General features: G+C 27.9%; 1 protein-coding gene across 3 annotated transcripts in view; it reads right to left on the reverse strand.

Annotated features, from left to right (window-relative positions):
- The window catches only part of LOC107444065 (sodium-coupled monocarboxylate transporter 2), an 81,970-nt gene that overhangs the window by 23,671 nt on the left and 30,393 nt on the right, over positions 1 to 27,906 (reverse strand). For all 3 annotated transcript variants that reach the window (XM_071178821.2, XM_016058136.5, XM_087165669.1), the window contains exon 3: positions 8,171 to 8,236. In XM_071178821.2, the coding sequence (XP_071034922.1) occupies positions 8,171 to 8,236 (66 nt within the window). The remainder of the gene's footprint in view (positions 1 to 8,170; positions 8,237 to 27,906) is intronic.

The raw sequence follows: 27,906 nt of genomic DNA on the forward strand, positions 1-27,906 counted from the left end.
AGCAAATAAGCATTTTAATTATTACTCTATGCATATAATAATGCATTACTATACATTCTAATTGATTAGATTAATGCTACTGTAGTCATTATAGAAGCATTATTTTAATCAATGATTAATGTTACTGTAAGGCACTGTTAAACTAAAAATCGATTTAAATAGAAATTGGTTCATTATTTTTTTGTGGAGATTTCAGGTATCTACGTAAGATTGGTTTAATGTTATTTTCTTCGAGTTAATGGTTTAACTTCGACGAGAACAAGGTTTAATTAGCATCTAAGATTACCGAAAAAGTTTGTTCTATTTTGTCACAGTATAGCGATAAACTAGAAAATACAATTAATCCTCTAGAATTGTATTATGAAAAAATAAAAGTACTGTAATAGTGCTGTATTGTAAATATTAGGATTTTAATTATTTTTTTATTGACACACATAATGTTTCAACCTTCACAGTTTGAAGATATTTAAAAAATGGTTTTTAAGAGACGAAATTACACACGTCTATCTATTTTCTATGAATATTTCTTTCCGAAACAGATTCTTTCAGCAACAGATTAGAAAATTTAGTTTACACGAAAAAAAAAGCATTTCTCAGCATTTAATTAAGAAAGGACATTTTTTGAAGAATTTTGTATGAATGATAAGATTGAAATGATTTGATAATGTAGACCGGAAATAAAACGTTCACTCTTCTTAGGACTGGTTTACAAAACAAAGTAAAAAAATTTTTTTGATGCTAAATTTAGCACTTAAACTTATTTTATTGCCATAAACATAGCTATTTCTTTAGGCGGCTTCTAAAAAAGAATACTTAGCAATAAAGGTAAAAAGAAAGCAAACAAACATTGCGAATAACTGTTAATGAAATAATAGGAATTTTTCTCTCATATACGATATCCCAATGTTTATGATTCTAATAGCTCAATCCTGACTAATTATATTGGAAGTAATAAAAATATTTATGACTCGAGTTCGGACACTAAATCGTATTTCGTTTGAAGTAACATGTCGACGACTAATGCGTTCGACGCAATCGGTTACAAAAACTTCGAAAGTAAAGAGGTATCGCTAAAATTTTTTAATTACAGAGCACTAAAATGTAACTCAATAATAAGATATTATAATATTGTATGTATTTATATACTAAATCGTATTTTCTCTGTATGTCGACGACGTATATGTTCGACGGAATCGGATGCAAAAGCTTTGAAAGTAAAGAGGTATAGCTAAAATTTTAATTGAAGAGCGCTAAAATATAACTCCAAAATCAGTTATTATAATAATATATGTATTACTGTACTAAATCGTATTTTGTTTGAAGTAATATGTCGACGTATACATTCCACGGAATCGGGTTAAAAAGCTTCAAAAGTATTTTATAAGAGGTATAGCTAAAAAAATTTAATTAAAGAGCACTAAAATATAACTTCATAATTATAATATTGGGTGTACTAATGTACTAAATAATATTATGTCCGAAGAAATATGTTGACGACGTATACATTCCAGGGAATCGAATTCCTAAGCTGCAAAAGTAAAGAGGTATAGCTAAAATGTTTTAATTAAAGAGCTCTAAAATATATCTTCATAATTATAATATTGAATGTACTAAATAATATTATGTCTGAAGAAATATGTTGACGACGTATACATTCCATGGAATCGAATTCCTAAGCTGCAAAAGTAAAAAGGTATAGCTAAAATGTTTTAATTAAAGAGCTCTAAAATATATCTTCATAATTATAATATTGAATGTACTAAATAATATTATGTCTGAAGAAATATGTTGACGACGTATACATTCCATGGAATCGGATTTCAAGGCTTCAAAAGTAAAGAGGTATAGCTAAAAAAATTTCAATTAAGGAGTGCTCCATACTTCAAAGATTACTCCATAATAAGTTATTATAATATTATATTACATAATAGACATAATATTTTATACTAAATTTTTTATGGCATAATAAACCATTATACAATTTAATCGAGAATGTATTGTTATATAATAAATTTAATTATACTAATAAAGTTATGGCTATAATATACATTCAGTACAATGCAAACTTTTAAAAAAAATATATTGTTAGTAATAAAAATCTTTATGACTCGAGTTCAGACATTAAACTGTATTTTATTTGAAGTAATATGCCTAGGACGTATACTCTGACGGAATTTAATTCAAAAGCTGTAAAAGTAAACAGGCATAGCTAAAAAGTTTTAATTAAAGAGCACTAAAATATTGCTTCATAATAAGTTATTATAATATTGCATTACATAATAGGCATAATATTTCATACATACATTTTTATGTTATAAACAAACCATATCAAATCATATAAAATTTTATCGAGAATATATTATAATATAATAAATTTAATTATACTCATAAAGTTACAGCTATACTATACATTCAGTACAACACAAAGTTAAAAAAAATTATACCTAATTGATACTCAAAAATTACCCCTACCACTCAATCTACCTGCTTTATTTTATTATTTCTTTTACAAACAAGTGTTATCAGCTAATTATCAATAATTTATCAGATTTAAATATCATAATATTTAAATCTGATGAATACATCATTGTGATTACATTAAATTTCAAATAAATCAAGAGCAAATTTGATCTGTATCATCCATAGGTTTCCTTATTTTGTTTATTTTAAAGGGTTATATAACAGCTCTTGAAATATGCTTAATCATAAAATATTTAGCCTTGAAAGGAATTTTGTAAACTTTCTACAATGACAGTTTTGTATGCCTATTAGTGAATTATTGACAAAATTATTGTGTTCCGTAAACTTAGAGGCTAAAAATGTATAAACATATTCTTATTAAATCTGATAATAATCATCGGAAGACAATTTTATGCAAACGTCTTTAGGAATAATTGGTAAACATTTTATTAAAATAATAAATTTTTTGAATCCTGAAGAATTATGTTCAACCTTAGTTCGTTTCCCTCTAATTATGTGATTATAACTTTTCATAAACAAATACTTTCAAGGCGAATTCCAGAACTTGCTCGATATTTTTGTTTATTTTCTATTTTAATAGCTTTGGAGCATATACTTTTACGTTTTTATAATTTTAAAGTGCTTTATACGGTTTGCACAAATGAAAAGAAGACACGTGTAAAACACTAGAAGTACAGTAGTGACGCATGTCAAGATTATATTAGGTGATAAGGAGCACCGTGCATAACTAGTTAACGTGAAAGCATTTAAAATGAATGTAAAGTTTACAAAAGACTCATCAGGTCTATATAAACTGATCAGCTTCCTGGAAAAACTAAAATAAATAAATTAAAAAAAGTTATTGCTGAGTTTTTAATAGAATATTTGAAAACTCCCTGAATTACCTTTTCTAATTTATATTCTGAGAACAGAAATATATCTGACAGATATTCTGTAATCGAAATAATAAATTTTTTAAAAACAGCTTGAAGGGTGAAGCGGTGTGAACTGAAAAAGATAGTAAGGCCACAACTACCAGAATATGGTGAAATTTACTGTCTTTCTGGCTCTATGTAAACGCCAAATAGTTCAATAGATTTTACAGAAGCATTTTGGTAACGATTTTGTACAACAAAAAAATATGGTTGTATATTATGCGATAAAACTTGGTGATTGTGCTGCAATTTGGTGATTTTATCATGATAACTTTAGCATGGCAGAAAAACCATTAATTCGTTTAAATATACTTTTCAGTTTTGTATTTGTTACTGATGTGTGGTTATATGAACTATATTTTTGAAAACAAGAATTTCCAGTAAATTGTTATCATATAAATGGGTAATTTACCAAGTGTATATTTTAGTTTTATTAACCAGAATTATGATTTGTTTACCAGAATATCATTGCCATACTGTAAGGTAATTTTACTAGAAGTTTTGTTTCAGAATTTCTTTCTTCTATTAGACAGTTTGAGATTGAAATATTCCATAAAGCGAAATCAGTCGTTATAAAATTGCTTAAAAAAGTGCGTTTGGTGTCATGAAGTGTAAAGAATTCAAATTTTTATATATTAAGAGAATTGCTTTTTCCTTTCTTCTTAGACTGAACTTAAAGTTCAGTGGCATAAATTATTTTTGAAAGTTTTTCATTGATGATCTATATGTGACCGGCAAAGTATGAAATGCCTAGGCATTATATATAATGCCTGACATTTTTAGGCAAAGTATAAAATATGAGAAATATTACATACTTTGCCTAAGCATTATATATAATCCCGGATGCTATTTAGGCAAAGTATGAAATAAACGTCCTGATGAGGTTACTATGTAAATGATGTGCATGTTACTGTGAATGACGGAAATCGGTGGTTGTTGACTTTCACCGGTGAATGTTGACAATCACATAGTCGCTTTGGTGAATGTCCGAAATATTTATTACATCCGATTTGATATTAATTTATTCGTGGATATAATTACATTTATTCCATATTTTAGTACTTACTGACGATAGATTAAAAGAAACACCAGTGATCTTAAAAAACCATTGCCCGGTATACCCTACACTGATGTTTTTTTAAAGTAAAGGGCCACTGCCCGTTATATATTTGACTGATACTCCAAACACTGATGTTTCTTCTAATCTATCGTCAGTAAGTACTAAAATATGGAATAAATGTAATTATATCCACGAGTAAATTAATATCAAATCGGATGTAATAAATATTTCGGACATTCACCAAAGGGACTATGTGATTGTCAACATTCACTGGTGAAAGTCAACAGCCACCGATTTCAGTCATTCACAGTAACATGCCCATCATTTACATAATAACCTCATCAGGACGTTTATTTCATACTTTGCCTAAATAGCATCCGGCATTAGATATAATGCCTAGGCAATGTGTGAAATATAAATCATTTCACTCTTTGCCGGCTAGTTTTAGGCATTATATATAATGCCGGATTTCATACTTTGCCGGTAACATATAGAAGATGACTTCTACTTTCCTTTAAAATAGTTAAATATATAAATTAAAAACTTGAAAAGTAGTGAGTATGTTCTGACGTGACTTAGATTGAAATATCTATTAAAATAGTGAGTTCGTTTTTAAAAATATATATTTCTAAATTAAGTTCCTTTTAACTAATAGTTAAACTATCATCTTGAAAACAATCTCCGAGATCTAATTAAGAATAGAAAAAACGTAATAGATAAATATTAACCAGTTCATTAGCGCAAAATCTTTAGACTGGAAATTAATATTTTGGTGTTGTTTAAAAAAAAGGTTATTGACACACGTATTTTTGAATGAAAAAATAGTGAAATAAAACAATTATGTCTGGTTTTGAGTTTGAAAGAAATAATCCAATTTTATGCAACAAAGGCATCACTCTGAAAAATGCTTGTTTTAAAAAATAGTTACTGACATGATAAAAGATTTTTTTAAAATATAAATCATATTGCTAGGAATGTACAATTTTTTAATTAACTTCTTGATAAGACAGTTTGAGCATTTTTCTGAACAGTTTCTAGACATAACTTTAATTACATTTTTTCCTCTTTTTTATTATCAAATAAAAAATGACTTTCTTTATGATAATTAATTTATACTTATGAAATTTATTTTTTATAACCTAAAATGTTTTCTAAACATAATTAAAAATTATTTTTTAAGTGTACATTATTGAACAGGAATTAATATATGAATGTTATATGTGTAGTTAAAACATATATGCGCAAGTTACATAAAAGAAAATCATAAATGTTAAATAGAAAAAAAATTAAAAGCATATACGCTTGATATATTTATTTTAATATAACTAGTATGTTAACTATACATTTAACATATGCATTTATTTAATATATGGTTTGTTTATAGATTTATATATTTGTTTATACGTTTAATATATTTATATTAATATAACTAGTATGTTAACTATACATTTAACATATGCATTTATTTAATATATAGTTTGTTTAGAATATGGTATAGTTGCCCTTGAATTAATTATTATTATTTTTATTAATTATTGAATTGTCATAATAGCACAAGGCTAGGTGAAAGAGCAGCGAGTTTGTGGTGGTAACTAAATTATGGCTGCCAAGGGTGGTTGGTGACTCATTTGATTCTAAACAATTTTCATATAATTTTTTAAAACAAATTATGATTATTAAAATGAAACAATGAAATTTTATTTTTAATAAAAATTAAAACTTTTTCTTTTGAGATTCGGAAAGTGTTATGAATAAAGAACAAAATATTACTAACAAGTGTAATATCCCGTATAAGGAAAGTTTTAGTTTGTAGAAAGGGAAAAAAGGTGAAGTGAACTGATCTCGAAATTTTTCATTTCAGAAAAAGTTTTAGTTTGTTTTAGAGTCTTACTTAAGTAGCAGGACTGAAAGTGCCAGTTTAGTAGAAGTGGTTACGTATTTGAAACGTGCTTATTAACAACTCGTAAATGTTCGAGAAGTAAACTAAATGCTCAATAGCAGAAGCATGTTAAAAATCTTGCCAGAAATATGACATGGGTTAAACAAAATAAAATATGTCTCATCTTGTTTGCTTTTAATTATTAAAACTGTTAGGAGCATTTGAACTGATGATACTTTTAATTATTAACACTATTTTCATGCATGAAATTCATTAATTGCTTACGCAAACACTTTAAATTACAATTTCAAATCGCAGAAATATTAAAATAGAAGTTTGAATTAAAATTTATTTGCTGAGCAATTGTAAAGAATAACATTTGTTCAAAAAATAAAAAAAGACCAGGCTTATTGAATGGTTAGACACGATGACCTAAAAATAAAATTTTTCTTTACTAGTAATCCGGTGTTTAAAAATTATTTTTTTCCCTTTCCTTTTTTTCATTTGAAGGTAACTTATTAAATTGCAGACTGACATTTGAGGTTTATATTCTTTTGGGAGTTCTATTTCATTAATTTTTCTATCTTTTTTTTTAATTAAGAAAAAGAATTTTAAAGAGTAAGGTGACGTCAAACGAAAAGTATTTTTTAATATTTCATTGGTAGCGCCTACTATGATTAAACCATCGAAACCCTAGACATTGCAGGGACTTTTATTCTTGTTGAAATGTAATGAATTTATATTGAAAACTTATGTCAGATATCATTATTTTAAATTTGAATAGCAATTGTTTATATAACAACTGAAACAAGAAAAATTAATTCAAAATTTTTTGCTAGATAGCAATAATTAATATCATATAGATTTATACTTACAAGCCTTAAGATTTACAACTATTTAGAAATTGTGAGTCGTAAAAAATGAGCACTCGAAAAAACGGTTTCTCAAAATTGAGCAAAAATATGTCAAAATAGCTCCAAAACAAATGCATTCGAATTTAAAAAACTTCAGGTATTCACAAACTCAGGGAATTTTTTTTAAATCAAATAATAATAACCTAATAAATAATATCATACAGGATTATACTTTTACACTCACTAAGATTTACAATTAATCTGTGAATTGTAAATTGTAAAAAATTTACACTATAAAAAACGTTTCTGAGCAAAATGGGGTTAAAATAGCTCCAAAACAAACATGGTCAAATTTAAAAACTTTATGCATTGAAAACTGAAACAGAATATATTCATTTCTAAGCTAAATGCATAGTCTAAAAAATGCGTGAAAGAAATGCTCTTTGGCTAACGTTTCATTCAATTCTTGTTTTTTTAATAAAAGAAATTTTACTGTCTGCTGCTATGTAATCATATAGATAAAAAATAATCGCAGTAGTAGATAAGTTATTATAATAATTTCATTCTGCTTTATTCTGACTTATGAGTTCTATACAAAGCGTTTTAACTCTCCCCGGACTAGGTTGTACAACTATGGTTAGAGTATTTTACTATCTAGAGGTCCTTGTTTCAAATTCTGCGGACAGCCAACAATCACATTTCTCCCTTTACTTCATTTTTGAGATTATGCATTTAGCTTAAAAATGAGTATATGCTGTTTCAATTTTAAATAATATGCGGTTTTTCAAATTCGGTTATGTTTGTTTTGGAGCTATTTTGGACACATTTGATCAATTTCGAGAAATCCTTTTTTGCAGTGTATAATTTCGATAGAAACGCTATTTCGGTCAGTAAATATACATCATAATCTATAGAAACATATAAATAATAATATATTAACAATTAATATTGTTATAAACGAAAAACGAAATTTCTAACTTACCATGTGTAAAAAGAAAACCACTGAACCAGCTGTTCTTACTAATGGAGAAAATCTCAGTTCAAGATACTGAAATAAATTAAACAAAGAATAAATTTAGAAAATAGAAGTATGCATGTATTATTATTTCACTTTTGAGTTATCAAGTATTTCAAATTAAATCACGAAAGGGTGAGTATTTTGAGAAAGATATTGAATTTCATGAAGTTGTTATTCTACATAAATAATTTTCAGATTAAGTACAATTGTATTAATGTTTCTGTTCTATTTATTGCATTAATATATTAGTATATAAAAACACGTCAAAGTATATGCTTATAGTTATTTTAGAATGTTTTCATTTCGCATAGCAAATAGTATGAGTGCTTATTATTTAATATACTTATGCATTGATATATAAAAACACGCACAAACTCGATTATTACAAATATTAGATTTTTAGATAAACAAATATTAGATTTTTAGTAATTTAAAAGAGTAATGATATTAAAAGTGTAAAGATAAATGAAATGTAATGATATTCAAGTAATTAAAAAAAGTAATGATAAAAGTGCACGATTCGCTTATGAAATTCCTATCCTCCACAATATTTAATAATATTATTAAATTGTAATGTTCATTAAATTATAATAATTGATTAAATATCAATTGTTGCTTCATTATAGTATTATATATAGCAAGCATTATATATAATAAGTAGTATATACAGCAAGTGTTATTTATAGCAAGTATTATACGTAGCAAGTATTATATATAGCAAGTATATAGCACTTGTCTTATATATTATGTCCATGTCTTATATATTGAGTGTCATAAATGTACTTCCGAGTATTATTTATTAAAAAAAGTGATGTTTTAAGTAAGCTAAATACCAGGTAAAATTAAGTTAAAGCATTCATTATTTAGTATACTATTCGAGATAAGTAGTAATTTAATTCTCACTGTAGAACTTGAAGATATGTTTTATAATGGTACTATCTTTATGCCCTCACAAGTGTGCTTGAAATTAGTGACATTATAAATGTTTTTCTTAGTTATAATGTAACGTTATTTTCTTATTAGACCGTAACTATTGACTATTTGGATAAAAGATAACATTTTAATACTTTGTATACCAGTAGTTTTTTTATTACAAAATATACAAAAAACAAATTCGAAAATTAGAGAGTATATTAATAATTAATATAGAAAATAATCTTATTAATCTTTTCGATATTGTCTTAATAATCTGTCAAGTAATCAAAAGAAGTTTGGTTTCCTTTTCACAATTCCCTTTCATTTCATTATTTTTAAGTCTTTTAAGAAATTTTTTGTTAAACGTAATTAAAAGTTACCATCTTTTGTGAATTATTTTTTAAAATGCACATTTAATTCCGTTGTTTTAAATTTATTCAATTTTGATTTTTTATTATATTTTAAAGTCATAACAAAAGGAAAATTGTATTAAAATATTAATTAGTTGTTGGAAAATAGTATAAAAAATTATAACTGGATTTAAAAATCCTTTAAATAAGAATTCAGATTAGAAAAGATTCTTTATTGATGCCCAAAATATATTACGCTGAAAATAAGTAATTAAAAGGGAAATTTATGCAGCTCAAAAAAATCAATAGAATAACAAAATGTATAGGAAAGCAAAATCTATGACAATCAAACAAATCTGAAAATTTGAATTCGAAAGAATATGACAAAACTATTTATTTCACGGATAATTTAAAAAGTTATGGAATTGAGTGCAAATATTTCGAAATGCAAGCAATAAAAATATGAAAAAAAATATTTGTAGTAAATTTTCAATTCAGAAAATGAAATATTTAAACTCGAAGTTATTTATAAATTTTAAATTCTTAATTACACTTCATAAATAATTCAAAGTGTCTCAAGTACAGATTTCTATTTAAGAAATAAGTTTTTGAGTTTTATGATTTATCTTTGAGAAAAAAAAATAACTAACTAGTTAAACATTGAATTTTTCAAATTTTTGCAGAGACGAACTAAAATCAATATTTTTCGAAACGTTAAAGGAAACGTGAATTTTTAAAAACAATGTATATAGAAATTATCTACATAGGAATTATCTATAGAGAAATTATCTATATAGATAAAGGGTTTTTATAAAACTCTGGAATAAGTCTGAATTTCTTTATGCTAGGTGTTAAGGATAATGAAATTTAAATACATCACTAAAGAAAAGCAGTATTCTACATCTCGATACGAAAACGTACTTTCTCTGAATAAACATACTTTTTTTTCGACAGATTAAGGTTTCTGACTCCCAAAATACAGGGGTAGCCACAATCTGGGAAATAAGGTCCCGGAGAGCGCTCAAAAGTTTGGACCAGTTAACGTTAATTTTAATTTTTGCATATATCGCTACATCTAGAGAACCTTTTAAGCGATTTCAAAATTTTTTACACACAATTATAATAAACTCGATTATCTAAAGATAATTTCAGACAAAAAATACATTTTAGTAAATATGTATTAGTTTTATTATTTTATTTAAGAATGGTTGAAAAATTTTAAAAAGTAAAGCATACCATTAATGTAGTTTTAAAGAATGTAATTTTATGTGGTAAAATACGAAAGTTGAGCAAAATCGGTCAAATAGTTCCTGAGAAATTTAATTTCAAGAAAGTCAGATACTTAAAATTGGGGTCAGAAATCCAAAACCGTCAAAGAAAGAGATGTTTATTCAGAGAAAGTATGTCGACACTAATTAATTAGCATATTTGAGGTAACCATCTCGAACCAATAAGATTGAGTCGTAGAACATGGAAATCCGATAATTAGAATAAGAGTTATTAGGGTGGTCCTTTTTATTTATTTATAAATTTTTCTTACCACTGTAAATGAAATCGGTCACAACTTAATAGCATGAGAGCACAAGTGCTTATTATAAAATAGATGAGAACTCAGAGCGCGACAATTTAAATAAGATCACACTACTTTCACATATTGCTACAAATAGGTGTCTGATAATCGGCATTCGGATATTCACCAAGATTTAATGGAGATTTTAGTTTTTAAGAAAAAACGAATCGTTTTTTGAGAATTGAAGAGATTACACCATTCTTTACAATTAAGAAACAGAAGAAATGATTTAGTAAATGTTTGCTTTAATCATTAACATATGAATTCTTTGTCAAGATTTAAAATTATAGTTTATGAACTTTTAATTTTCTTTTATTTCGAATTTGGTTTAATTTATATTTAATGATGGGATAATATTACTAAATTATAAGACAAAATATAACGATTTCAGTCAAATTTGTTACTTGATAAAAATAATTCAAAGTAAACCTTTCTTAGTTAAAAATGTGTAGGATTATCGTGTAAAAATTTGTCCCTACTAAATCGCTGATGTAGCACCTTTATAATAGAATAACATGCTTATAAAACTCAAATTAACTAGTACTAATAGTTATGTATATTAAGCAGCGCAAACTGTAATTTAACAAAAATTTAAAACTCGAATGTATGAAAACGAATATATTTTATAAAAACTTAAAGATTTATATTACTGTAAACGAAATATTAGGAAGAGGTTTCTTTTTTCAAAAAGGAAGACTTCTTAAACTCTAAGGGTGGAAACAAAATTGAATAAATAGAATATATAAAATATAATATTCTCGTAAAATGGAAAAATGAAGCATTATAATATATTTAAAAAAAATATTTAAACGAAAAGAACTTTATTTAATTCGTTTGAAGAATTATATAACTTATAATCAAATGGAACAGGAACTTGAAGCAGAAGCAAAAGTTTCCTAATATTTAAAGAATATAGTTTTGCAATATTCAATGAAAGCTATTCATCTAGAGTTACTAAATATCAGTAAAATCTCTTCTAATAATTTCATCTTGATGCTTTTCTGAGTTAAAATATTATTTTCACAAATACTTTTGTCATCTAAAGAAGAAGATTTTAGAAAAGTTCATACCATTAACAGGAACAAACTCTTAAAAAGTAATATTATGACATATGTAATATGTATATGTAAAATGCGCATTTTTAGTGAAATGCTTACTCTTAAATTTTGATTTTAAGTCAAGTTGACACTCCACTTTTATTAAATAATTATCACAAAGCTCAAATAAGAAATTTACCAAGATTTTTTCTCTTTCATTGAACTTTGAATTAAAATATAATTTTCACGAATACTTTTGTTACCATATGAATTGTCTTCGATGCTTTAAAAACATTCTTTCCTGATATGCACTGTAAAAAGAATTCCGTATCAAATAACTGTGAAATGTACTGGTACCTAAGGTGCGCCGGTATACTTTATCGTAAAATTTCACGGAACAAACCATAATTATATAACCATGATATACAGTAATATTGCAAAATTACAGAATAACAGTAGTTAAATAATTATTACAGTTAAATACGGTATAAAATTTTACGATTAAAATTGATTTCACTGTAAAATTAATTATAAGAATGAGGCACCAAGGCTGCTGGTATTTTTACCGTAATATGAAACGGAATTTTTTACAGTGTGGATTAGAGTAGATGATTTTATAGTAAATAATGTTGACAAAACTTTTAATTGATTGGTTAAATAATTGCTTATTGAACAATAATTTTGATTCTGTTTTCCAAAGTAGAGTTTCAAGCAAATAATAATAATAATTATTATTATTTTAAATTTTTGAAATAGATTGAAAGTACGAAAATTGGTTCACAGACGTTGACAACATTACCAAGTAGACAATAATGCAAAAAGAAAAGAAAGAACAGAAAAAATGGGATATGCGATACCCCCACCAGCTATTTACGTTTTTGACAGGCAGAACCTTTTTTTAGAAATGCTTGATTCCAAAATGTTTGAAAAGTAAACTAGGTATTTGTTCTGACAGTCTTTTGTAAGCTTAAGCTTTTCTATGAAAACGGTATGCTTATTAAATTTGTAAGCGTTTGAGTGACTCAAGAGGGGACAAGTTTTAAAAGTAATGTAATCTTTTTGAATTCAAAAGGAATAAAGAAATACTAGCAACTCAAAGAAATGAATTTCCAAAAAATATTGAATTGATGTTGTTTTAAAATTCAGTAGCTAAACGTATGGTAGTACTTGTATTCTTGTTTTTCTTAATTAGACCAGATCATAATGAAGCGTTTTCAAAGATTTTCAATCAAATTAATATTAATTGTAAATGGAAATTGTAGTCTTAAATAATTGTTTGAAATAAATCATTAAATGGTCTTATAATATTATGTTGCTGACGAATGCCTGTTTAGGCAGAGGGGGTGTGATTGTTTTTGTTTTCCAGTGGCGCCATCTATAGCCAAGAATTCAACTTCTGACACACCATGTGTCACACCCGTTTATAGGGCGGACCCATTCACACATCCATTCATTCATCCACAGATCATAATTTTGACCTGAATCAGAAAATGATCGATCTCCAATCCAGTACCCCCAGAGGTATTGATTTGCTACGGGAACATGGAGGACTTTTGCGACTCGACAGATTCAACGTGCATCAGTCACTTTACTACACGGGAAGTCTTCGGCCTGCGGGTTAGAGCCCACGATTATAATATTATAAGAACTAGATACTAATAAAATTGTAAAAATTAACGAAGAGATTTCAAAAATTAAAATTGGAAAAAGAATTCTCGATAGCTGGCTTTTTTAGAATTGTTTGATCAAAACATTGCATTTCGTTTCCCATTTTAGAGTTTCCTTACAGTCCATTATTAAGTGATGTTTTACTTCAAAACATAGATTTTTTACTACCTTAATTTTTTGAAATCAATATTTCGCATATTGTGGAAAATTTAAATAACAACTTTAACACCAAAGTTGTTACATTGTTAGTAAGTTTGAAGAATGTTGAACTAAAGCATTGTTTAAAATTGTCACTAGTTTAATATGACACAAAGAGTAGCTACATAGTTGTACTTATTTGACTTTGTAGTACGTCTCAATGGAACTCGGAAATATAGTTCATTTTAATTTAGGTTGAGGGAAATACGTCAAGTTATTGAAATTATTGGTCAACGTTAATCCAGTACTTAATTTTTCTTTTTTATTCATTGTGTTTCCTCTGACTTAAGGAATCAAACCTCTGGATAAAGAATTTTAATAGGGAAATATTAGTGGGTGAAAATTCACACAGAGATTGTGATTGGACACATAATCTCTAAGTGGAAAATATGCATTATAAAAAATATTGCAATTGGTAGAAAAAATATTTCTCGGAATATATACCACTTAGTCTACATTTACAGAAATATTAATGCTTTTTCACAGCAATGGTTTGGTATATGAGCAGTATTAGCACAAAATTATTCCTTAATATCAAAGAGTAAACTCGTGGCAACAATTGATAAGGTATTAAATTGGTAAATAAGGCATTAAGGTTTTCTTTCAAGTTGAACTTAGTATAGTACTGTTAAACATTAAGGAGATATTCACTTAGCAATATATTAAGGTCACAGTTTATGTTATGCACTTGATAGTTTAATACGGCCCAAGCTTTTTAACTGCATATTTCATACTCCTACAATATTTTATTCTTGATTGATTCTTGCTTTGTGAGATTTGGTCCATGTGAGATTTTGTCTTAGCTATATCTTATCTTTGCGAGATTTTTCATACCTATAATCTGTCTGGTGAGATTCTGTCTTTAAGGGTATATTACATGAATGTCGATAGAAAATAACACCATCAATATCATACCCGAGACTTGTTCTTCGACACTTAATCGTTGGCCAATAACAGAATCGGAATCAACAATAAGCTAAACGTAAATGGTATTACGCAAAATCAAATTGTGCTGTCAAGTTGTATTTGAGTAGTCTATTCCAGTATTATAAGACAGATGTAAGGCAATAAAACTTCACCTTGAAACTTAATTGAAATGCCAGTAAATGTTTACCATACATACACTAATAACTTAAATACTGTATGTAATATTGTTTGTATCAATAGTTTACATGAGAAGTAGTGGAAAATTTTTCAAAATTTGAATTAATTTAATTTTTTTCATGTGTAGAAAAGTAAATAAATTTTCAGAATAAAATAAAGTAACAAATATATATAAGTGAAATAAATATTAAATAGATATCAGTAGTGTCCACCATATTAAAACTATCAATCTGAGGATTAAAAGTGATAACATCAGTAGTCTTAACTTTCAGAATCAAATTGTGCTGTCAAGTTGCATTTAAGTAGTCTATTTCAGTATTATAAGACAGATGTAAGGCAATAAAACTTCAACTTGAAACTTAATTGAAATGCCAGTAAATGTTTACCATACATACACTAATAACTTAAATACTGTATGTAATATTGTTTGTATCAATAGTTTACATGAGAAGTAGTGGAAAAGTTTTCAAAATTTGAATTAATTTAATTTTTTTCATGTGTAGAAAAGTAAATAAATTTTCAGAACAAAATAAATTAATAAATATATGCAAGCGAAATAAATATTAAATGGATATCAGTAGTGTCCACCATATCAAAACTATCGATCTGAGGATTAAAAGTAATATCATCAGTAGTCTTTTTCAACACCCCGATATTGAACTTTGTTTTGTTTAGTGAAAAATTCATATATACAAGCAATTTGACATACATCTATCACAGATTAAGTGCTATGGTTCCTCTCAGGTTAGTATAAAAAGAGAATTTCTTTTGCGTTGTCTAACTGATAAGAATTTATTTATGGGAACAAAGAATCCTATTTCAACATCGAATCAGTTAAAGTTCTGAAAAACGGATTATAAATAATGGTGTTTTTTAGTAAATAAAGTCTTTTAATGTGCACATCCTTGATGAAAATGTTATCGAAATAATCAGTTTAAGGTTGTTAACCTTTCACATGTATTTTAACCATATCTCAAATTGCATAACATGGGCAAGGACACTAAAGTTGGAGTTAATTTTTATAGAAACTGAAATGTAATGCCTGCTTTTTAAAAGAACTCAGGACCTTTAAATCTTATTAAAAGAATTCGTAAACATAAAACATATCAAGCAACTGTAACTTCTAAGAACAAAGCGAATAAATAAAATTCTGAATAGAGAATTGAAATGTATATAAAGCAATGATTTGACAACTTAAAAATTATCTTAAAGTCAGTATACTACTCATTCAAAAATCTATATATGAAAAATGCAAAATTTCGTAAACATGCAAAATTAGTTGCTCCTAGTAATGAGCTAAGTTTATTTACAATTTCAAAAATATAATTTTAATTTATGAGTAAATGTAAAAGCTACAAGTTATATTGATAATTTTTGTAATTAAACTAGTATTTCTTATGCATGAAACATGAAAAATTGAATTTTAATAAATAAAATTGTTTCAGGTATTCATGAAAAGATATTATCCAAAATTTTATTAATTTTATGTTAATGCAACAAATTGTTTGATCATCTAATTTTGTGATCATATAAAAAATAAAGTAAACAAAACGTAAAAAAAATTAAATTCTGCTTTCATAATGTTAAAAATATTCTTAGAGTAGAATTCTTTGTGGATTAAAATTATCCTTGCAATATCTCATTTCATCAATTTTCGTGATGTTTATTAGAAGTTTTTCTGGGTAGCAATGTTATTTGTTGTTAATTTATCAGTAAATGTGACAGAGAGAAAAAATATTTTTTAAAGTATCTAAAGTGTCTCATAAACATTACAAAAACTTTTCAAATGGTTTTAAGTGCTATGATGTAGAATATGTTAGGCTGCCATCTACTTATTCTGAATTTAAATAAGCCATTATTAAAAAAACACGGAACAAAATTACATAAGAATATCATGATTAAATTTTTAAGACCAACTTACACTTTAGAAACAAATCGATAACTTATTATGGCATGCTTTAATCAGTTGGTCCAAAATGCAACATCATGGTGTACCTTGAACCAAATTTTGTACCCTTAAATTTCTTAAAAAGTTTGACGCAGTTTGTTCACAAAAAATTCTTTCAACAAAGAATATAGTGCATTTTTCACAAATTTTTTAAGTGACTGGAGTTATTATTTTCTATATTAAAATGAAGAGCCGGTTTTTCTCAGGGGATAGAGCATTCACCTTCCAATGAGGCGAACCGGGTTCGAATCACAGTCGATACGAATTCTGCATCCAGTTTGCACCGATCACAGTGCTGACGTGAAATATCCTCAGTGGTAGACGGATCATGGATTACAGTCCCCTTGCCGTCAGGCTAATCGTAGGAGGTTCTCATGTTCTTCCTCTCCATGTAACGCAAATGCGGGTTAGCTCGATTAAAAAGTCCTCCACGAAGGCAAATTTCTCCCAATATTCGATCCAGGAGTTCCCTTGTCTTCTGGATTGGGTTCAAGATTGCAAGGTAATGGCGTTGGACATTAGTAGTCGTAAACCCATAAAATTGGGTCGTCTGTTCAACGACGGTTATAAAATATAAAATAAAATATATAAAAATGAAAACTTAAAATAGATCCAAAGTACGGTACTCTCTCCTATTTCATAAATTAATAAAAAACTTAAAATTTTTTAATTAATAATTTGTGTTTTCTATCAAAATTACTTCTTGGACGAAATATGGAACCTTCTGTAAAATTAAAAGCGAGTTCCGTGGGTATGAGATGGTATGTCATTTGCTTTATGACTATCATCTATGTAAAATATTGTATTCCTAACTCACAATAGAAATTTGAATATTACGATTCAATGGACATTTTTATAATACCATAAAATTAATAATATTATGAAAAAATTCCTTTAAAGCGTGCCGCTAGAATAAGCTTAGGTGTCAGTTTCTTATGCTACTTTATAAACTTCTTAAGTGGCATGGAATGACATACTGCGAGGAGACAGAAACACCGGGTTGGAAAACGGTCTAGCCTAACATTTGCCAAACTGAATAGTAAGATATATTACTATTATACATGCGTACAAAAGATTCTACAGTTTATTGCAATTTATTGAAGAACACTATGTTTTTAGGGGAAAATATCATTAAAAAGCAACAAAAGTAAATAAATAGATAAAATAAATAAACAAATATGACATTATAAATAATAAAGATTTGCTAATAATATTTCTTTTTTTTTTAAACAGAAAGGGTGACTGTTAGGACAATAGAACAATATATTAATCTACATCATGAATAGGAAACTTTTATTTTAATCCCGAATTCATCGCACACATAAATGAACGTCGAGACTAAAAGATACTTATATTTCAAGGATAGTTGCGCATTAATCTTGCAGATAAAACTAGTGCTCGTACCTGTCTTCTAAAAATAAAAAATCTTGACATTTTTGTGTTTGATAACTTATATATTTAATGTCCATTCAAGTCCAATCATATTATATTTAATATTGATTTAAAACAATATCTTTTTATTTAGAAAACTAAGTTTAATATGAATTAGGGAATAGTATAGTCTTTGGCAGAATGGAACTAAGATATGTTTTCATTATTCATGTATCTATGGCTTAATGCGAAAGGAATCGAATGTAATCATTTAAAAATGCATGAAGACTACGTTTAAATTTCTAGATAAATTTCTAGATGTCTAAATAAAATTTCAATAAAAAGCTTTGTGTTTATGACATAGCAATTGTTTTTCCGAAACTTATAAATTTTTTCCTTTTTGGTTTTGCTGATTAAGCGTGGTGCTTTTGTCCAACATTGATATTTGGGGTTAACTCAGTAAGTCTAGGGTGTTCTTTAGTCACCACCCTCAGTTCGCCTTTTTAAAACAATTTTTCAAAAGGTATTTAAAGTATATAAGTTGTGGAAAAGAAATTAGTATTTAAGATTTTACGTCTGATAATTTATAAAAAATAAAATTGTAAATATAATGACATTCATAATTTTTATAATTTATAAAATTATAAAAGTTATGAACTAAATGAAGTATTTTTGATAAATAAGACGAACTTGAATGTAAGTTATATTTTGGGGTTTAAATGTGTATCAACTTTCTAGTTGAAACTAGTTTTACACACTTTTCTAAACCTTTATGCAAAAGATTATTATAAAATGAACCAAAACAAAGAGAAAAACATAAAACTAGTTTCAAGTAGCTGTTTTATGAGGGATAAAAGCTAAAATCATTGTTTTTAAGCATTATGTAAAATGACCCGTAATAACCGCTATCAATGTACACTTTTAGAATCCTGGTTAAAGAAGTATATTCATCTGGGCTCTCAAATTAATATTCAAATGGGGGGGGGGACGAAAACACCATTAAAATATGCTGAATCACTAGTCAAGAAAGCGAGACTAAAAGTAAAAAACTTGTTGCATTTTCGGCTGAAACTCGAAGGTGTTTCGAACTTTTCCCTTCTGTTTCTTCTGGCAATCAAATAGATGTTGGTTTTCAGTCACACCTTTCTCGGTAATGATTTCCTGGATTTCGATAGCATTTTTATTTTTTCCTCCTTTAAATATTAATTTGACCAAATAATAAAATATTAATTACTAAATTTTTAGAATTTCTAGATCCTTAATTTACTTAATTTTCAGAATTTGTTTTTTGACAAGAATTATTGATATGTATTTTAAGGATTGTCATTACAGAACTTTTCAGATTTCAACAAATCAGAAATAAACAATTGTTTTTATTAAGTATTTTTAAATTCTAAGCATATATTTAAATATTTAATAATTATGTAACAATTATGTAACAATTATGTAATATATAATTAGGAAAGAGAAAACTGATTTTAAAAATAATTAAAGGATAATTTATATGAATTAAATAAATTTTCAATCATGTTTTTTGAATGCTTCTTTCACATGAATTTATCTCAAGCTATGATGCCATTTCTGCAGAGTTGCCTCATGGAGAGATTCAAAATTTTATTTTAATAAATAAGCATATTTAAGAATCAATATCAACGTGATGCTTTTCGTAAAAATAACTTTTTAACGCAAAGTGGGTATAAATATATAATATAAGCATTAAAAGTGAAAATATTCCCGATATTTTAATCTTGGCAACTTTAATCAATAAATCTACAGTAACCTGCCACGAGTATAACGTATCAAAATTCTTTTTTAATGAATTTTAAAATTTACAACGCTCCTTTGAGGATATTACTCGTTTTAAAAGCGTTTCTACATCCTAAAGAAATATTGTGGATTATTTTGTTATTATGCATCAGTTTATATTCAGTTATATTTGGAAAAGCTATTGAAGTATGTGAAATATTATTTTAAACAATGCATGTTTCAGTTAATCTTGTGTAGAATTACAATTAATTATCTTCCATTTTACCGGGTATACTCTTTAGCTGCAATTCGAAAAATTAAATGGTCCCACAAATTGATTATTAAGATTAGTTAAGTCATTAAAGGTAATATCATTAACAGACTATCACAAAACACACATTTTGTTTCTCCATTTAATGAGCATAATGAACTTTGAATTACTACTTTCAGACCTGGAGCTTATAATTTTTTCATTGCCTGACTGCGGAGTCAATGGTTGTGAGTTCGAATCCCGCTCAGGGCATGGATGTTGTCCTCTGTTGTCTGTGTTGTATGAATGTGACCCTCCCTATGAACTGGTATCTGTGGCAGTGTGGCGTGGGTAAGGTTGGGGGTTCACTTCCGTGACTTTGGTCAGAAGGTGTTCACTAGGCAACGCAAAATGAGCAACACCTCCGACATCTTCCATGGCGCAGAGCGCTAAATTCAGTACCTGTCTTTAATAAATAATAATAATAATAATTTTTGCATACAGGGCATTCCTTAACTACCCCCCTTTATATATCCACCGATTTGGAGTCATCCTTGCCAAGAGAGTTGGGCTCGAGTTTGATGTCTTTAGTTCACGAAGAAAAAATTCAGGTAAAATTAACGTACTGTTTGGTATCGATATTTCTGGTAAACAATAGCTCAATTCTGGCTAGTGAGACCCAAATATATGTGGTATTTGTCAGTCAAACTTGGTATTTTGGTTCAAGGTAGTTAAACTTTGAATCTATTTGTGTTTGAGACTGTATACGAAACTTAGTTTTAAGATCGTGATTTTAAAACCAAAGATTTCAAACAGAACTTTTTGCTTTCGAACCAAATTTAAAATTTTAGAATCTTTTAAGTAAAATGTTTTTTTCTAGAAAATTCTGTTAAGTACAAAATTTTAGAAATCCGTTGTTGTTTGCGTAATTTGAAAAAAATAATGGAGAAATTAAGTAGAAAACTGCAAATATCTTTCAAACATAGTGAATAAACGGATAATTTCTATGTGTTTAGTTATCTTATCTGGTATTAAAGTGCGCTTACCATTTTAGAAAAAATATTGCTTTACATTCTACCTTTTAGAATTTTATACTCATATTCAAAGCATTATAGAACCCACTTCATGCAATATTAACATATCATTTGCACAAATAAGCGCCGGATTCACTGTCAATAAGAAAGATATTTATCATCATTAAATGCATTACAGCGAATATCCGCATTCAAAATTTCATTCAAAGTGGTTTAATGATCTTCGAAAAAAGGCTTAAAAGAAACATAGCATTTCTATAGATTATTTCAATCATATTTGAAGGTAAGTTTAGTTGAAGATGGGTATGAATATCATTTCGAAAGAAGCTACAAATAGAATGAAAAACCTTCTGTTTTTTCTTTTCTTTTGTATGCTTAGAAATTGATACATATTTTGATGAAACCGCTACTGTCTACGGATTCAATTTGCACTTTCCTTCCTTTCCTTTCGATTCTGATTTACATTAAGTGAATAATTTGCAAGAAGTTAAAGAATGGTGGGAACACGTCAGAAGATTCGAGTTTTGATTTGCTTTGGAAATAACTATTTGTTTTAACGGTTTAAAGCTATATGCTATAAAAACAATGTTTTTTATTTTAAAAATGAACCTTAATGAAACAAATGTAAATGATGTTTTTTTTTATCATATTTAATTAAAAGCCAGTATGCTTACTGCATCTCACACTGGCAAAAGCATTAAAAGGAAAATGAAATTCAAAAATTTTATTATTGTTTTTTGATAATTTATATAGAAATAGATAAATTTTAATGTTTAATTAGTTATTATTTCAATTGGTATTTATTTGTCAATGAGGGAAAGAAATATGTTTATACTGATGAAAAAAGACAGTCAAAGTTACCACAATATGGTAAAATTTACCGTACTTCTGGCTCTATGTGAACTCTAAAAAAATGTAGTAAGTTTCACCGACGCGCTTTGGTAATGATTTTGGTAAAATTAACATAAACGTTAAAGTTTGTGAAATTTGGCAAAATTTTATAATTTTATTATAATCCTTAGGAACATGATTAAAAAAAATTTTTTTTGGGCAAAATTTACTTTTCCGTTTTATATTTGTTACTATATAAGTGGTAATAAGAACTATAATTTTGAAAACTATGATTTCCGGTAAACCGTTAATATATTAATAGAAAAATTATAAAAGAAACGGTTTAAATACCAGTTACTTTGGTGTTATTAACCAGAATTATAGTCTTCTTTACCAGAAATGTCATTACTATATAATACGGTAATTTCACTAGAATTTTATATTCCGTGTAATAATTCATTCAAAAATTGATTCCTCTTCAGCATTTGAAATATTTTGTTAGTTGCAGCCTTTTAAATTTTTTTCCGCTTTGCAAATATTTGCTTCAATTACCGTCAGCCCTGCTCATCTCCTCTTTCAAGTAAAACCAATAATTTATTTCATAAATTATTACAAAATGAAATTTAATCAATTAAAATTTTTATTATTTAAAATAAAATTTAATACAAATTTATATAGCCTTCTTGTATTTTCATACTTTATTTTAGTGAAACCGATACTGTATCTCTTTCATAACGTATTTTACAAAGATACAATACACATAGTATTTTGCCTTATGTAAAATGCACATTGAAAGTAAATCAAAATTTTAATTTAAAAAAAATCCATTATTACCTATTTTCTTAAAAATGATTTTAAAATTTTATGAATTTTAATTTTTAGCTATTGAAACACTCACCAAATTTAATCACATATTATAAAACCATATTTAATTGTTAATTTTACCAAAGTCATTTACAAAGCACTTCGGTAAAAATTACTGATCTTTTTGGCATTCCGATGTAGCCAGAAACGAGGTGAATTTTAACATATTCTCGCAGCTTTAACCATACATTTGTCTTCAGTGCGTAGAACGCCTGTTTTGAAAGTGTTTTCCACGCATGTTTTTCGAATTAAAATTTGATCCAAAGCAGGATTTCTCAAGATATTTAACCATTTCCATACTTTTTGGACACATCACAGGAAAGCAAAATTTTATGAAAAATAATTGTGGTAAAATTTATTTGTGCAAATATCTACTCTTATAAAAATTTAAGATATTTTTTTATAATTAAGTTGACTTTAAGTTTAATTCAGTTTAATTAATTAATTAAGTCAACTTAATTAATTAAGTTGACTTTAAGTTTAATTAAGTTTAATTAATTAATTAAGTCAACTTAATTAAGTTGACTTTAAGTTTAATTAAGTTTAATTAATTAATTAAGTCAACTTAATTAATTAAGTTGACTTTAAGTTTTTTTATATTTAAGTTGACTTCAAAAACAACCTCCCAAGGTGTATAATCAAATTGTTTGAAGTTTTTATATTCACACTTGAAATTGTTCTGAGGTTGATGGAAATCTACTTTAGAGCAAACCAGCTTATGGAGATGCAGTACAGGCTATTCTTCTACACTTCAAGCAAATAAGTATATTTGAGGTGTGAATAATTTCACCTAATCTTAACTAAAAGAACTGATGAGTTTTATATGAGGATAATTTTATGAGGTGCAAATGATTTTGAAATTTAGGTTTATTAATGAAGTTATTTTTGATGCAAAACATAATCTCATCTTTTACCTCAAGTGCATTTTATTACATCTCTTAACCTCAAAAACGCCTTACTTTTTTTAAGGATATGGGCGTCCTACTGTAAACTGTCTGAAATGTTATATTAAAAAGTAATAGCTTTTGTTAAAATAATTTTTGTGCATTGCATTTATAGGCATTTATAGTGGGTCAGGGGATAGAGCATTCATCTCTTAATGAGGTCACGAAGATTCGAAACCCAGTGATAGCTGATTGATATGAATTCTACTCCCGGCTCGCATGGGCCACAGTGCTGACGTAAACTATCCTCAGTGACTGATGGATCATTGATTGGATTTCCATAGAGCTAACCATGGAAGGTTTTCGTTGTTTTCCTCTCAATGTAACACAAATCTGGGTTAGTTCAATCAGAAAAGTCTTCTACGAAGCCTAGCTTGTCTCAATCTTTATTTCAGGCGTCACTTTGTCTTTTGGGGCTAGTTCAAAATTACAAGGCTACAGATTTTTTGGATAAATAGTAGTAACATTGGTAGTCGTAAACTCAGAATTGAGCCAGTTATTCAATGCTCGATAAAATAAAATAGTTAAATGCGTGCAATAATTTATTAATAATAATTTAAAATCAAATTTCTTGTTTTTTTCAATATAGTTGGTCATTCATTTTCAATTTTGGGAATCGGTCTGCATCACTTAAAAATTTACGACATAATATTATTATTTAATAAATATTTCAGAGACTAATGAGAATTCTGCTTATATTTTGTGAAAAGAATTTCAACTATTGATTTCTATTCATCAAAGAATGTTGAGTTTAACAAAGAAAATACGCTTCGCTCTGCAATAAAGTTTCCAATTAAATATAAGCTTCGACTCTTCCCAAACTATAATTATTAAAATGGGAATAAATTTTTAAAGGAAAACAAACGTTTCCTTTAAATATTTAGCGCAATTTATTACAAAAGCTATTAATTCGTAAAACAAATTATGCTATTTCGCTATTTCAAAATTTTTTAATTTCGATGAATTCTGGTAATTTTGCTCGAATAATAAAAATAATTGCTTTCAACGAGTTAAGCAATTAATTTATTTTTAAAAATAAGCATTATTTAAGAAATTAAGCATTTTAAACTAAAAATAACATAAAATTCATTGATATTATGAATGAATTTTAAAGAAAACACACTGCATAACGTTTGATCTGATGTAATATCTTTCTTCTAAAGTAAAAATTTTTTGATTAAAATAATCTCATAAAACACATTGCTCAAGTGTTCTTTCTTTTATTTTTACAAGAACATTTATGCACTTTATATATATTTGAAGCATAATTAAAGAAAATCAACATAATTCTGTTATCTTAACTACAAATTGTTAAGCGGAGTTGTCAAAAGTTATCATAAACTGCTGTTTGTAGAAAATGCAACACCATGAAAGAATCATCAGAATCAAATGAAATTTAATGCAGAAACGACTTGTACTGATACAAATAAATGATGAAATTTTCAAAACAAAAGAAACAAATTAAGCGTCCGAAATCAGTATTTGGTGCAGCCACCACGCGCTGCAATAAGTGCTGCTATACGACGTGGCATGGAGTCAAACAGATGTTGAATATCTGCTTGAGGAAGAGAATTCCATATCGCTTGTATGCGCAACCAAAGTTCGTCTTTGGAAACTGCAGGACGCGGATCACGAGTGAGACGCCGACCAACCATATCCCACACGTGCTCAATAGGCGACATATCCGGCGAATAAGCAGGCCAAGGAAGAAGTTGCATGCGTTGTGCTGAACAGAAGTCTCTAACAGTCCACGCAACATGTGGGCGTGCATTATCCTGCTGAAAGATAGCTCCAGGGATGCCTTGAAGGAAAGGAACGACTTCGGGCTGTAGCACTTCACGGACGTATCTGTTGCTATTGAGATTACCCTCAATTCGTATCAAATTGGATCGTCCATGATACGAAATCGCACCCCAGACCATAACTCCGTGTGTTCGACCACTATGTCGTTCAATAATACACTCAGGAAGGCAGCGTTGACCGGCATAACGTCTAACACGAACACGGCCATCATGGGTCCACAAATTGAAGCGTGATTCATCTGAAAAGACAACTTGGTGCCAATCAGCTCGCCAGTCTCTGTGCTCAAGAGCCCACTGCCGACGCAGCCGTCGATGATCCGCCGTGAGGGGAATCCTGTATAATGGCACCCTTGCACGCAATCCACGGCGCAGCAGACGACGACGAATTGACGAAGCCGACAATTGTACACCTGTAGCAGTAGACCAATGTGCTGCCAGCTGCCTGGAGGAAGCTGTGCGATCATTCACCGCCATGCGGAGCAGGTGTCGATCATCGCGCTCTGACGTCACCTTCTGTCGTCCAGTGCCTGTTTTTCGAGTTGTTCGGTGCTCGTCGGTCCACTGCTTCCAAACTCGCATCACTGTGGAACTGTTCCGCTGCATACGAGCTGCTATTGCGCGATAGGAAAATCCTCCTTCTCGAAGGCCGATTATCCTCCCTCGTTCAAACTCCGTAAGTTGCTTGAATTTCTTATTCTTCCGTCGTGGAGGCATACTCAGGTCTCACTAAACGTTTGCCACTAACAAATAATCATAGACTATTTTCAACGTCCCGCTACAGCACTTTATTTATACGCTTTCAGCATCAATTCAGAGGGCGCTGCGCGCGCCACGCACGCGCGATGGCTCTGAAACTTTATTAATTTGCATAATATCCTATAATTGACATTTGCTGCGAATTTCATTTGATTCTGATGATTCCTTCATGGTGTTGCATTTTCTACAAACATCAGTTTATATATTTCAACAAACAGTCTTAGCAGGACCTACTTATCTTTGTAGATTGATTAAGAAACAGGTTAGTATTGAACTTGTAAATGATCTTGAACTTACATAAGTAAGCAGTGCTCCTAAATAATAAATAATTGATGCAAAATAGATAAACTTATCGATTAATATCAAAAATTAGTTTTAAAGTTCAGTTTTTTCTATTTCATAAAAAAACATCTTTCTAAACATAAAGTGTATAGTTTTTTCGAATGATAATGCTTCAAATAATCTTTTTATCATATTTTTCTGATATTGTCTGTGTTCAATTTTTACACAGTTTGCGGAAAATGTTTTTACAACATATTTCCAAAAGAATTTTAAAATACAAAAATTCGCGAAACTGACATTAAGTACTGAAGTTAAGAAACTCACTGTGTCATAAATTTGAAGAAAAAAAAGTATATAAAAACCAAAAAGAAGAATGACTCACTTAATATTGACTGCAAATACATAAAATTAGATCAAAAAAATAAAAAATATTTTATTATAATGGCTACAAAATCAAAAAAAAAAAAAAAAAAAAAAAATGGGGAATAATACTCCCCCCCCCCTATTTCTCCATTAAAGTATTTCTTCTACATTTTTAAATTTATGTACGGAAAAAGAAAAAAAATTGTTTATATTTTCTGACAAAATATTTTAAAAAAATAGCGATTAATGAAATACTTACTCTCCTTCGAAATATTTACTTTTCAAGATTTATTCTCAAAATGACATTCACAGCATTTTTTGATTATAAATTAACACGAGTAAACTAAAACCTCTATAATTATATTATTTTAAGGTGATTGATTAGCACTTGAAACTTAATTTCCTATCATTGATGTTTACGAATATAATATAATATATTAAGTTAAAAACAATTCTCCAAGGGAAAGGCTTAAATTTGTATTTGAATTTTTAAAATTTCTTAAAAAATGTCATGAAAAGTCTCCGTCATAATTAAATTTTAGCTTAAAAGTCTTCACTTATCACAACAAGAGTGATAAAAATATTTTTCAGGTAAACAGAGGAAAATATTTTAATACTTCATGGAGCAGCATAGAGCAACTCAACTCCACTTGTTTTGCGAATATTC

The sequence above is a fragment of the Parasteatoda tepidariorum genome, chromosome 6, assembly GCF_982258835.1.
Source record: "Parasteatoda tepidariorum strain Cologne lab strain chromosome 6, Ptep-v5.0, whole genome shotgun sequence".
Classification (NCBI taxonomy): Eukaryota; Metazoa; Arthropoda; class Arachnida; order Araneae; family Theridiidae; genus Parasteatoda; species Parasteatoda tepidariorum.